Source organism: Poecile atricapillus, chromosome 3, assembly GCF_030490865.1.
Source record: "Poecile atricapillus isolate bPoeAtr1 chromosome 3, bPoeAtr1.hap1, whole genome shotgun sequence".
In the NCBI taxonomy this organism is placed as follows: Eukaryota; Metazoa; Chordata; class Aves; order Passeriformes; family Paridae; genus Poecile; species Poecile atricapillus.
This window is the reverse complement of record NC_081251.1, coordinates 112,117,397-112,130,834: the sequence shown is the minus strand read 5'-3', so window position 1 is coordinate 112,130,834 and position 13,438 is coordinate 112,117,397. Positions and strand designations below refer to the sequence as shown.

The following is a 13,438-nucleotide window of genomic DNA, read 5'->3' as shown; positions in this document are numbered from 1 at the left end:
GATGATAATTAGAAGATCTGCCTTTGTCAGAACATGTTGATTATAGCACATGAAAGCCGTGGCTGCAGGCATGGAACAACTCCACACCAAAACCAAGCTTTACATTTAAACTATTGATTTTGGCAGACATAAGTCATTTCTTGGGAAATGTGGTACTTGAGACTCATCAGACATTTTGGAGATTTGATTGGAGTTCAGGTTGAAGAATTTGGTTGTGGCAAGAGCATATCCAGAGCTTTCTGGGATGTTTAGGAAGGAAGGTCTGATATCAGGGAATGATTTCAGAGCTTGTTGGGCCTTTTCTGCCTTCAAAGGCTAAAACTCTGCTTCTCTAGTGAGTTAAATTTGTAACTGTGTTTATTTTGATTCTTTAGGAAGTAATAGAAGCTATTGCTGAATGTGCATTTAAGACATCGCCCTTTCCAATCCTCCTTTCCTTTGAAAATCATGTGGATTCGTAAGTAATTACCACATTTTTTTTGGCTGATGTTTCATTTTTTATAAGGTCTAGGCATGGAATTGTGTGTGCACTTGTAACACAAACAACAGCTCTTATCCAAAAATTAAATTGGGCCTGTTCTTGAAAACCTTCCTGAATCAGAACCTTTTGTATGAGAGAGGAAGTTTGATTGTGAGAGGGATTTTTTTGTTAACTTTTCACTCTCAGTATGTCCTGCTGGAATGTAGCAATACTCCATAGAAAACGAGGCAGTATTTCACCTTCTTGTGACCCTATTCTGTGCTATAAACATATTCAGAATTTGCTCTGTCTCTCATGTGAGAAGCAGAGGTCAGAGCTATGGACTTCTAGGACTGCAAAATAGGTGGTGTGGATGACCAGGAACTGTTAGTTTCTGCCAGAAAAACAAGTTTGCATAAATTTATTCAGTTTTTTTTTGTTTTTTTTTTTAGTTACAAAAAGAGGACAATTTTTCTGTGTAAGAAAAGAAAAAATAAATGAGAACACTTCTAGCTTTTCTCAGTGTTCCATTTTATTTTTATAGTTGTTTTTTTGGGTTTTTTTACATTAACTTTGATTTTGAATGCAGAGACCACATGGTTCAAAGTGGGGTGACACTGGCACATAACACTTAACTTGAATTGCCTTTTTCCCCTTTCGTGTTTTTTTGCTATGAAAACATTTCCAACATTTCTGGGGGCAGTTTGGACTTAAAAACTAATTTTTGGGTTTTGGTTTGGTTTGGTTTGGTTTTTTTTCCAATGTAAAATAAAAATATTCTTGGGGCCTGGCAAAACAGCTAAAGTATTTTAATCACAAGAGTTACTTTTTTCTTCCTTGAAAGTCATTATAACTTAAATCTTTGACTGTTCCAGGGTGATCTGTTCTATTTTAGGAAGGTAAAGAAGTAAAAAGATTTACAAAAATAAACTCCTGTCAGATGGGGATTTTTTTTAACATGCAAAAGTTCCTTTAAAATTCTAAGATGAACCAGTGTCAGAATTAAAGGTAGTGTGACACTGCAGGAATGTGACAGAAAGGGAGCAGAGTTCCTGCTGCATTCATCTGTTATTTACAGTTCCCCCCATGGAAGGCACTGGACCTTTCCCTCAGAAACCTCCAGCCATGGAATAAGGAATTTACTTTATGTGGAATCTCTGATATCCCTTTCCTACATTGCTAAGATACAGGTTTATAGCAAAGCAAGTTTGCAAAACCATGACCAATTGCTTTCTCTTTCTGAGGCTGTCCTGCTAGTGAATATTTTCTTCTGTAGTAAATGATCAGATTCAGTGTGTGTGTGTTTTCTGATTTTGCTTTGACTGAAAATAATTTCTACTTATTTTACCAACTTCTACAATTACCCCTTAATTCCTTCTCTAGCTGCTGGAGAAATCTGCAGTTAGTCATGCCACTCACAGAAAAGTTCACCTAATTTCATGGAATGCTCCTTTTGTCTTTTCCTTTACTTGGAATGTTGTTTTTCTCCTAAATCTTAAAGCTGGACTTTGCCCTAAATGTTAACAAAAAGTGCCATTTTTTTTTAGAATTTCTGTCAGACAAATCCTGTTTCATCAATTCTTACTTCTAGGGGACCAAATATTTTTTTCTGCTTTTCAAGTTGCGAGAGTTGTTTGTGAAATTCTGGTCCCCCCAGAAATTTTGGCATTGGCTTAAACATAAATACAGTTTTAGCCTGTGTTCATGGCATTTAAATAGACTGCAATTATCAGAGGTAAATAAGTTTCACATCCCCACCATAGATATGACAGTGGTAATCACCACAGGACTTAAAGTGCAATATTTCTTCCTTTTGGTTTATCTTCATGGGAATATTTTTGACACTCTTTGTCCACCTAGGGGAAAAATCACTTTTTAGCACATTCTGTAAATCATCTCATTTGCTTTCCTTTGATGTGTTTCCTAGAAGGGCTCCTCTCCAATATGTTCATAGCACATGAAAGATTTTTTTTTGAATTTTTATTTTCTTTACTATAACTCCACTATTAGTGTATTTTTTCTTGCCTGTTTATATGCAATAAAAAGTTAAGAAAAAGAGGCAAGCATGTAACTTTTACGTGACATAAAATATTACGTATGCCATCATTTATAGCGAAGTCAAAACGTGCCCAGTGAGAAGAAGACCACTAAAAAAGCTGTGGTTCTGTGAAAAAAAAACAGAGAAGTGCCCTGAAAATGTTGAAAAGACCTCAAGAAGACCTTGAAGTTTGAAATGGGGCTTGCAAGATGATAAGCAATCTGCAAATCTGAAAGCAGACACTCTATAATTAGAAATGCACTGATGACATAGCAAAAAGGTTAAGTGATCCTTGAGCAGTATCCATATAAGATTGCTTCCAAGATTAAATTTAATTACAGTTATTCATACTGCTGGTTTCTGGCTGGAATTGTTGCTTCAAATATTAACAGGATTTTTATCACTTTTTCATCCCACACTTTGAATTATTTTAGATTCTTCTGGGAAGCATCTGTGCCTTTGTCTTATGCAGAGGAAGTATCTCTGCAGAAGTGATAAAAACGTAATGTTGGGAGCAGTAGTTGTGCCAAGGAGCCTCTGTGGTTGACCTTCTTAACAGACATGATACAAACACAGTAAAAGAAGGTGCAGGCAATACAATAATGGTAGTGAAAACATTGCTTAATATTTATATTTCCAAATCTCCAGGTGTCATGTTCCCCCTTTATGTCCTCTTGCCCTGGCACATTTTGGGGGCATTTATAATTAGGCTGTGTGCTACCTGTCCATGTCTGCACAGTAAAAATTGTAAAGCAGATAAAGTCAGCTCTTAGCAGGCAATCAATTTTCACTGCAGTGCATGAGTGCTGAGAGAATTTCCAGTAACAGGAGATGTGGACCAAGAAATACTTGGGTTTTGACTTCATAACAAAATTGAGGGAAGATATTGACTTAGAAAAATTTGACGTTTCTGTTGCTCTGGGTCATAGTTTTCAAAGGATGGAAAATAAAAAGAAACCAGTATTCCAACTTAAAATATTTAAATAGGGATATGAAATCTGCTATTCCTAATGATCTCTCTCTTGCAGCAATACATTCATAGGTACATATGTTAGGGAGAGAGGAAACACAAAAATCTACCACACAGGTAAATGCTGGTACTCATAAATATTTTTATTCCCTCTTAGAAACTTTTAAAAATATCTGTATGCATAGTCCAGTTCACAAAGACAAGTAATTTTGTAATGTCAAGATTTTCCTCGTTTGGCCTTGTTTACTACCTCAAGGGTTTTTTGTGGTATTAAAACCCATTAGTTTTGCACATAATTTTCCTACTTTCTGCCTCTGGGATGCAGTGACATTGGAATTTATACGCTGAACCAACATAATGTTGCATTACATTTTTCTCGTTTGCAAAAATGAAAGTTCTCACTGTGCTCTCTTTGAGGTAAACATGTAATTAAACATCGAAGATCAGAAGAATTTGTTCTAGCTGTGGTGGTGACTGGGAATTTATTGCATTTAACTCTTGCTTTTTATGTTTTTGAATTCCTATGGAGAGTTCTTTTTGGAGTTGTGCCCATTTAAGGATGATGATGATGTCACATCCAATTACTACGGTTTCAATAAATGAGCTCTTTTGATTCAAGGAGTTGTCCTTTGAACCTTGTGGGTTCTGAGAGTATGGATCTGTTCAAAACACATGCTGGTGGAGAAGACTGAAATGAAACTCACTCTAATGACCACTGGATTTATGGCACATGCACACTCTGCTGGAGTGGTGCCTTTATTTCCCTTGGTAGCTGAGGGCTGGAAATATCCAGCACAATGTCCCAGCCTGATCTGTTTTTCCATCACCTTCTCCCGTGTGGGTTCTTCGTTCTGCTGCCTTGCTTGTCTTCAGCTTTATTTCCCATCTTCAGCCAAAAGTGCCTTTTAGCTTCTGTGCAGAATTGGCTGCATGCAAAACACAGCATTCATGAGATGCTGCCGGGATGTAAACTGCATGCAGCTCTTGCTTTGGGGAATAATTTAAAGCCTCCTCGCAGTATTTTTATGTCAGTGGCTGAGCTAATGACTGCTTCACCCCCTATCTGCTTCCAGGGGCAGCCAGGATGCAGAGCCCAGGGAAATCACATTTTCTGATTGACATGTCATTTGGCCACCCAGCCTTCTTCTCAGCTCTGCTTTGGCCACACTGACCCTGGGAGTTGGTAACCACTGACCAGCTGGGCACAGCCAGGGTTGAACTCCTGGTTGGCAAGAGAAAAATGAGCTTCTTCTTTTCTTTTTCTTTTTTTTCTTTTTTTTTCTTTTTTTATTTTTTCTCTCTCTATACCCAGCTCTATTTTGTCATGAAAAGCAGCTCCATGGTAACATAACGGCTTATAGCATCCCTGTCTCTTCCATGATATGCAGATCCTAATTAACAGGAGCTGAGGAAGTTATATTAAGCCATACAAACCTGTCCTTTAATCGAGACTTCCCAACAGAGTGTCAAAAAAGGAAACTTTGAAAGATGCCTCAGCTCAAATGCTACGCATTTTAAACAGGCACATATAACAAAAATACTCCGTTTTCTAAAATTAGAGAGTGACTGTGGTACTGAGCTGCATTTTAAGATGATTGAAGTAATGCTTCTGAGCCATAAAACCTATCTTCAGTCCTAAAACTTCCATCACTGATAGGCAGGAATTATTTAATCTTTTGGTTGCACTTTGGGAAAATTGGTTAGAAGCAGTTTGCTGAAGTTCAGTTTACTTATAGAGGATGTAGTGGAAGAAGAATACCAGGCATGTGTATAAAGTAACATGAGGGGGAAAATATTTAAATTTTGAGTAAAAGTATTGCCTTAAAGAGTCAAGTTCATGTTATGTTTGTTTCACTGTTATTCAGTTAACTTATGTCTTTACTTTGTGTATGTTCCCCTTTTAAACTCCATCAGAGGAATTGAAATTATTGCATGATATATGTAGGTCTCACTGAAAAATTCACAGCTATTGGATCAGGAAATTTTATCTAGTTTGGGGTTATTGGGTACTCCATTACTGCTGCTGTCACTCTGGAGCATTAGTAGGACTCATTCCTTACTTTCTTTTCTTCTCTTCAGCCCTAAACAACAGGCAAAAATGGCTGAGTACTGCAGATTAATATTTGGAGATGCACTGCTTATGGATCCATTGGAAAAATACCCGGTAATGTGCCTCGGTGTTTATCACATCACAAATGGCTGTGTGAATTCTTACTTAAGTTTCACATTTCTGCCTCTTTCTTCATAGAAAGCCTTTCAGGCCAAAGGAGGGAGTTAAGCAACGTGAGCTGTTGGTGATTTAAGCATCATTTCTGGTGCAGAGATTGCCCTGATAGAGTGAATTGTGATCTTTTAAATGCAATTGATCCTCGTAGCCACCATTTCAAAACATAGACTCTCGTGTCTGAGCTATTGCTCGTTTTGGTTATTACTGCAGACATTTCATAAAGCATTTTTCTTCTTAAGTGCCCTCAGTAGCCCTGTTTCATTTAATGTTGACATTGCCTCTTGTGCAAAATTCGTTTCATTTTAACAGGGCTTACAGAGGTTACAGCACTGTCCTGTACCATGTGCTCCCTAAGAAACTGCCATGAGCTTGTTTCTTCTGCCAGTCTAACACATCTCTCCTCTTTCTTCCTGGAAGCTGGAAGCAGGGGTTCCTCTCCCAAGCCCTATGGATTTAATGTACAAAATCCTGGTGAAGAATAAGAAGAAGTCTCATAAGTCAGCAGATGGGAGTGCAAAGAAGAAGCTGTCGGAGCAAGCATCCAACACTTGCAGTGATACATCCAGTATGTTTGAGCCTTCCTCTCCTGGAGCAGGTAGGACTTGGATTTACTGATACTCTTCTCCCTCAGTGCTTAATTACAGCTCCAATCCCGTCCATTTGCAGTACCCTAGCGAGGTAAAGGTGCACCAGTGTGGGTTTCTCAGCAGGAACCAACACTAAGGTGTCGTTGATTCTGGGCTCTGTTCTGTGAGGGCTCGTGGCCGAGGAATTCTCATGGAATGACCCAGGGCTCACTGATGTGTGCTAAGGTTTCTCTGCACTGCTTACTAAGGACAGGGAGCTGCCAACTCCTCCACCCTTGGCTGCCTTTCCTGTGTGCCCAAGTCCAATATCAAATATAAATGTTTCCTTTTCCCTGTTGCCTCTGGGCTGTGCCGGCCTTTATTTGGTGTCCTTTGAGACAGAACCCATTGCCCATGAGAGCTGCAGAGCCTCTGCAGTGCCTCAGGGTTTAGGATAAAGGGATGAGATGCCTGTTCCTCAGGCAGGGAAGGCTCAACCTGTTGTTGTCCTGCATTAGCTGGGAACATGTCATGGACCTCTATTTAAAGTGCTTTAAGATGTTCTTCTGTTCTAGAGATGGAAACAGGCAAAAATAATAAAGTCTCTATATCCTGATTTCCCAGCCCAGTGTCTGTTCCCTGCACTGGAATTTCTTCTCCTATCAAGACCGAAATTTTGTGTTCTAATAAACACAGACATTTATGCCACAGCAGTAGAAAACTTACAGAGTAAATTGAAAGCTCTGCTAAAATAAAAGTTCATTGCCATTTGCCATTTAAAAACTTCTCCCCATTGTTTGTAGTTTTTTTCTAAACTCTGATTAACTGAGCTGAAAATTTTCATGCTGGCAGTTTGCCCCAAGCTGAATTAACAAGAAAGAAATCCTGCTTCATTTGTGGATAACATTGTTTATCCTGTTAGCAGCAAAGAAAGAGTTTTCAACTGTTGTTTTTAAGAAACTATGAAAAGGGCATGCTTTGGAGTACGCTTTGGATTTCAAAGGAAGATTCATCCTGGTGTCAGGGATGACTTAATACTATTTTCTTGATTTGCTTTAGACAAATCCCAAGCAGGAGAAAAAGAAGTGTGTGTTCCAGCTGCCTCCTTTCCAGCATTTGAAATCAGCCCTGCATTCCTAACTCTCCATTTTTGTTATCGGCACATGGTGAGGACAGTGGCAGAGAACACAACCTTGGCTTTCTGAGGGCAACAACTTTGGCTTTCAGGAGCCTCTCTAGGAGGTTTTCTAGGAAAAAACCCAGGCTGTGAATAAAGGTAATGATGATAATGTGAGGCAGAAGGGGCAGTTCCATAATAGGGTGTGTAATTTTACAAATTAACCGTGACTATTATGCCTGTATCACCTCTGTAACAGCCTCTGAATATGAAGATGAGCACTTACAAATTAGAAAATGCTGGAACTGAGACTGCAAAATTGCTGTGGTCACTTGGTTCATCCATGACTGCCAAAACACATTGCTTGTAGTCCTCGTGTCAGCCTCTGTTTCTCCTTTAGGGCTTGTGCCTCTTTCTGAGAATGCAATTAGTCAATATTTTTCCTCTCTCTGTCATTCAATACTTGATCCTAGCTAGAGCATCCTCAGTGAGTTTCTGTGGGGGTATCCAGGCTGCCTGTGAGCTCCTGACAAACAGCAGTGAATTTATCTGAACGATACCTGTGGGAAGTGCAATAATATTAAACCAATTTTATCTAAGGACAGACAAATCTGACAGAACTTAAGAACACTTTAGGGATGACTGACAAGGAACACCCAAAATGTCATTTTTCTAGAGTACTTTGAATTTTTAAGTGTTCAGAGCTCCAGAGATTACAGCTACAGCTTACAGCTATGAGAATGTAGCATTTCTGTAAATCGGGTGCCAATTTTTCTGTCTATGGAGAGTTAAAAATAAATTATTCACCATTTTAAAAGAACATTGTGGTAGTGAAGAGTTTCCACATGGCAGAGCCCAAGAGTCACCATGACACCTTTCTTCTCACATCTCCATATTGGCAATGTGTCATCCTGGAGCTCTGCAAGCCTCGTGCTCCTCTACACCCAATACCAATTTCTTTCTGGAGTAATGCAATTAATCAGAAGCCTGATTGTTAACATTTCTCAACATTAAGTGTTTCAGTACTCCAACCTTAATAGAATCTATACATTTATCCACTTGGACATATTATTCAAACTACTCTATTGGGTTGTATAACTCCTGTCAGAATCGCTGCTGATATCCAGGGGAAAGTTGTGTTGATTTCTTCTGGAAGAAGAAATTCAGAATCTTCTGGAGATTCTAAATGAGTTTTTTCACAGCAGTGAAAACAAAAAAAAAGTAGGAGTTGATACTGGAGTTGATATCAAGATTCGCTGTGTCTTACACTGCTTGAGGCTATTTAAACCCAAGTAAATCCATGTTTTTGATGTGTTATAAGACCATATAAAAGTGTAGTGCTGGTGAAATAGTAGCAATAATTAAAAAAAGAGTTCTGAGCTTTGTAGGATGCCCATGAAACTGATTTAGGAAGTGACTTCAACACATGTCAGTGGAAAAAACTTTTTCTAAAGTTAGAGCAAAGATGATAAAGCAGAAAAAGAATTTCTGAGATAACCCTTGCAAGATAGATTGCAATTTTGGTGAACAGGCATCTTAAACCTGGCTGGTCTTGCCCAGTGAACAGAAGTAAGCAAGCAAGATTTCCAAAGAAGTTCTATCCCAGTGCAGAGGGAGCAGTGGCAGTTCTGCCATGTGCAATGTGCATTGCTCCAAAAGCAGACCCATACTGAAAGGAGCTAAAACTTCCTAATGGAGCAGTATTTGAATATTGTTAAATAAGCAAATAGTTAGTTTCTCACTGATAGGATGATGGTTTTGTCAGAGCAGTGGGTGCTGCACTGAAGGAGTCATGGAAGACAGAGAGAGGGCGGAATTGGCTCCATGGTTTCTTGATGCCTAAATAGGAAACGGGATAAAAGGTTTTAGCCTCAGTGTATGTAGCTGCTGCTGCTGCCATCTGAGACCATGGCCCATTGTTACAAAGCAAAATAGTTAATCAAACTGAATAAAGTTTATTTTTCCATTTTTAAAAATCAGCAAGTGCTGATATACAGTGGAAAAAATCCAAAAGGTGATTGCCCTCCAGGATGCTGGTGGCTGCCTAGATGTTGCAGACTTAACAAGCTGCACCAGCAAGTACCGCATTCATAATTCATCCTGGCCATTGTTTTGAAGGGGTCTGAGAAAATAGATTACCAGATTCCTCTGAATTTCAAGCACTGTCTAACCTTTGGTTTTGTTAGTACTCTCAGCACCTGTCAGGATGATGAGAATGGATGATGTTTAGCACACTGCTTCCTCGACCCAGGGATTTGGCTTGTCATTCCCAGCCCTCCTCATCATCCTCCAGTCAGTATTACCATGTTTAACCCCTCTATCCATCAGCTGGGGTTCAGCCTCCTTTGTCCTCTCCTTATTTTTCCTAAGGAGCACTTTCTTTATCTCCTCCACACTTCCCCACTCACCAGGGACAGCTCCTTGAAAACATCCTTAAACCTGCCCTGTTATTTCACTGGAGTTTCCTGTGCCCTTCTGCCTGTGAGTGGTTGGCAGTATTTGTGTTCTAACTTGTGGTAGGGAGCAGCATCCTCTAATTTCTTGGTATTCTTCTGTCTGCCTCTGTCCATGGGCAGGCTTTTGTTTGGCTTCCTTGGAGAAGGACTCGATTTTCACTGTATTTGTGAGCACTGAAGAGGTCCTGTGCTGACCTGGGTTTGCAGTCCCATCTGAATGCAGATAGTAATGATGATATGACAGCTAATTGTCCCTTAGACACCCTTGGGGTGCCTTTGTGCCGCTGCCATCAATCAGGGAGAGAGGGCTGGCTGTGAGCACTGGGCCGTGCTGCTGGGGGAGAGGCAGTGCAGATGTACCATACCTCCTGGAACACTCTTTTGGATTCCATGCTGGCAGTCCTGTGTGTTACTTGTCCTGGTTTTGCTGTCTGATGCAGAACTTGAAAATGAGATTTGATCTCCTTGGGAGTATTTGTGTTAAATGTTTTTAAAGAAATGAACACAACCGTGCGTTGTGTACTTTCCTCTCTGGACACTTCCAGCAAGAACAGGCTATCATGTACCTCTTATCTCAGAAGTGCAAGCTGGCCAAAATCTGCCCACCTCCCCCTTCTAGTGTTCTGTGCAAAGGGTTATTTTGCCAGTCTGGTTAAATCAATTGAGAACTCCCCATCCAAAGATTGTCAGTAAAAATCCAGTGAGAGCTTAGTTGGCTCTCTGCGTTGTGCTGAGGCTCCCTGATCCATCCCTTGAGCCTGTTGAGCAATCATGTTATTTTCTTCAATGAAACGTTCAGGAAGAAATGTGTTGATGAATAAAAGCCTGACATTTCAACATCTGCATCTGGAAGGAAGCACAGGCTGGGTAGTCATCGTTGGGTTGTGAAAGGCACACTCGTGTGCTCAGAAGGGGCCCACTGGGCCAGATTGAGGCCTGCTGGAGCAAAGAGGAGTTTCTTTATTGACTCAGTGGGCTTGGGATTGGGCCCCAGATAGACAGGAGGAACTGAGATTCAATTACCATGCTCTGGAGAATTTGGGAATGCTGCATAGTAGTTAGATTTTTGTGCTGCCACTGCTGAAGAAAGCCGGAAGGTTTGTGGAATAAAATTGTCAGGGAGAGCTGTCACTCTTACAGGTGTGGATAGGTGACTGCAGGATAAGTAAATCTTCATAAGTAAATCTTCCTTTCCGGAGTCTTAAGATGCACAGGGTACACTTTATGACAGCCAGGCCCACAGGAGGAGTTTCTAAAGAAAATATAAACTTGATATTCCTTAATGGTTTAATTTCTGATGCAACCAATCAAAACATTTTGAAGGCAAGGGGAGGCCTTCGTTAATTAACTTCAAAAAATTTACGTCTTGCCCGTGGAAATTTGATGAGTGCGCTGCAATTGGGAGCGAGGCAATAAATGGGTTTTATTGGGTCCCATTTACTCTGAGTTTTCAGGGAAAGGATGAGCCTTAGGCATCTCCTGGCATTGTTTGGTTCGCACTGCCCTCAGCTGGTGCAGCTCAGCTCTGCTCCAGGGCCTGACAGGCACCCCGAAGTGCTCTGCCAGGGGAATTGGTGTGAGCTCCTGTGGTCTGGCTCCTGTGCCAGACCCTCCCGGCTGTGCTGCCTCAGTGCAGGGGCTGTGACATGCCCAGCACAGATGGATTCTGCTGAGCAGCCCTCGGTAGCGCAGCACAGCGGGAGCTCATCCACTTCCATCCCGATTTCTTCACCCTGTGCCGGCTGCTGCTTCCCAGAGTGGGTGAGGCATTCCCTGGTCCTGCATGGACCCTGCAGCAGCTGAGTCTGAACTCACATCTTCACACTCTGGTGCCGTGTCCCAGCCTCAGGAATATCTCAGAGCAGTCTGTGGAACTCTGTCCCCACACTGAGCACACTGCACTCCTCTCAGCGCTGATTGCCAAAGAACAAGCATCAGGCAGCTGCAGAGGAAGAATTCTTGTTCGGTTGGGCAATAAGAACTTAAATCAATGCCGAAGACAGATGAGTCCCTGGAGAGCAGCGTTTGATTGGTGCTGTGACAAAAAGCACATGTACAGTGCAGTGCTACTTGCACATCTTTCCTGAATTCGTCACTGCTAATGGTGACTGTTGCCTCAGCCAGTCATTATCTTCTGCTTGGAACTTTTCAGGAGAAGCGGAGATGGAGAGCGACGATGATGATGACTATGACGATGACTGTAAGAAGTCGTCGATGGATGAAGTAAGGGCGGAGATGTGTTTTTGGGGATTGGGTTGGCTCCAGTGGCTGCGGGTTGGTGCACGTTAGCAGGAGTGGAGCTGCCATCCAGTGGAGAAAGGGAGGCAGAGCACCGGGAAGCACGGCACCAGCTTTTTCAGGCTGGTTGTTGGTTGGTTTGGAAACACATCTTTGCTCTGTTTATTTCTACTTTTATTTTCTCTGGATTAAGAATAAATAGCACCACAGCAGATCTGTTTTAGGCAGCTGCCTGTGGTGCATTTAGCATTGCTGGAAGAAAAAATTGGCATCAAAACCTGATACATGTGCTCAGCACAGCGCATGGGTAGAGGTAATGCAGGCCCTTCCCGGGGAGCCACGTAAAAAGAATGAATGGAGAATGAGTTTAGTGTAAACATTTACATCTTCCAGCCCATTTTGTTCTTTCCTGTGTGACATTCCCTACATGAAGCATTGCCTTCTCTATCCAAGGGCAGTGAAAGACACCACAATTGACAGAAAACCGGGCTTTGGCATTTGTGGCCTCTGATGGACAGACCAAACTGCAGCGTTTTCCCTTCTCTTCCCCAGGGTACTGCTGGAAGTGAGGCTATGGCCACAGAAGAGATGTCTAACCTGGTAAACTACATTCAGCCTGTGAAGTTTGAGTCATTTGAAGTATCAAAAAGTAAGTAAAAAACATCCTTAAAATTACCTGCGAAGTGTTTGGCAGAGTTCTGCAGAAATGCTGCTTGGCTTCCTCTCAATTAGATACAGGAACACAGACAGAAAATGTTCCCTTGGTACCCAGCCAAATAAAGCCATTTGTGTTTTGAAATCTCTTTTAGTCTAAATACCCAACTTCATCAGCAGTAAACATGCTGACATTTCAAAAACAGTTTTGAAAGTTTTGTGCTTACATTGTCTTTGTTGTCCATGACTGAAGAGTAACTTAAGCAGCTTGAGAAAGGTGGTCATAAATATTCCTACTTTTATTTTGCCTCTAGTACTTTTATAAAAGATACAGGGCAAGCAGAGTCTGCCCTTCCCCACATGCATATTCACTTTCCTGCCTGTGTGTGTTGTAAAGAAAGGGCCATAATTTCACCCCCTGCTGGCTTTTGCAGAAGATGCCTTGCTAGGAATGCACTCAGTGGCATCCTCAGTAAACACTGCAGCATCTCTGCTTTCCTTGATGAAACCCCCCCCACTGTTTGCCTGCCCTTTTTCACTTTGTTTTGACAGGTTTTAATGTGCTTTTGGAGCTTTTTAGTTAAAGAAGTGTACAGCATTTTAATTTATTCTGGATTTGTGGTGTCCTTGGCAGAGGACAGGTAATTGTTGCCTAAGTCCATGTCTCTATACAAGATTTGGCATTTACTTGTGATGAATAATAAACATGTCA

General features: G+C 41.2%; 1 protein-coding gene across 2 annotated transcripts in view; it reads left to right on the top strand.

Moving 5' to 3' along the window:
- The window catches only part of PLCB1 (phospholipase C beta 1), a 336,286-nt gene that overhangs the window by 241,136 nt on the left and 81,712 nt on the right, over positions 1 to 13,438 (top strand). For both annotated transcript variants that reach the window (XM_058834148.1, XM_058834149.1), the window contains exons 12-16: positions 375 to 457; positions 5,548 to 5,632; positions 6,113 to 6,290; positions 11,987 to 12,057; positions 12,625 to 12,721. In XM_058834148.1, coding sequence (XP_058690131.1) covers positions 375 to 457; positions 5,548 to 5,632; positions 6,113 to 6,290; positions 11,987 to 12,057; positions 12,625 to 12,721 — 514 coding nt within the window. The remainder of the gene's footprint in view (positions 1 to 374; positions 458 to 5,547; positions 5,633 to 6,112; positions 6,291 to 11,986; positions 12,058 to 12,624; positions 12,722 to 13,438) is intronic.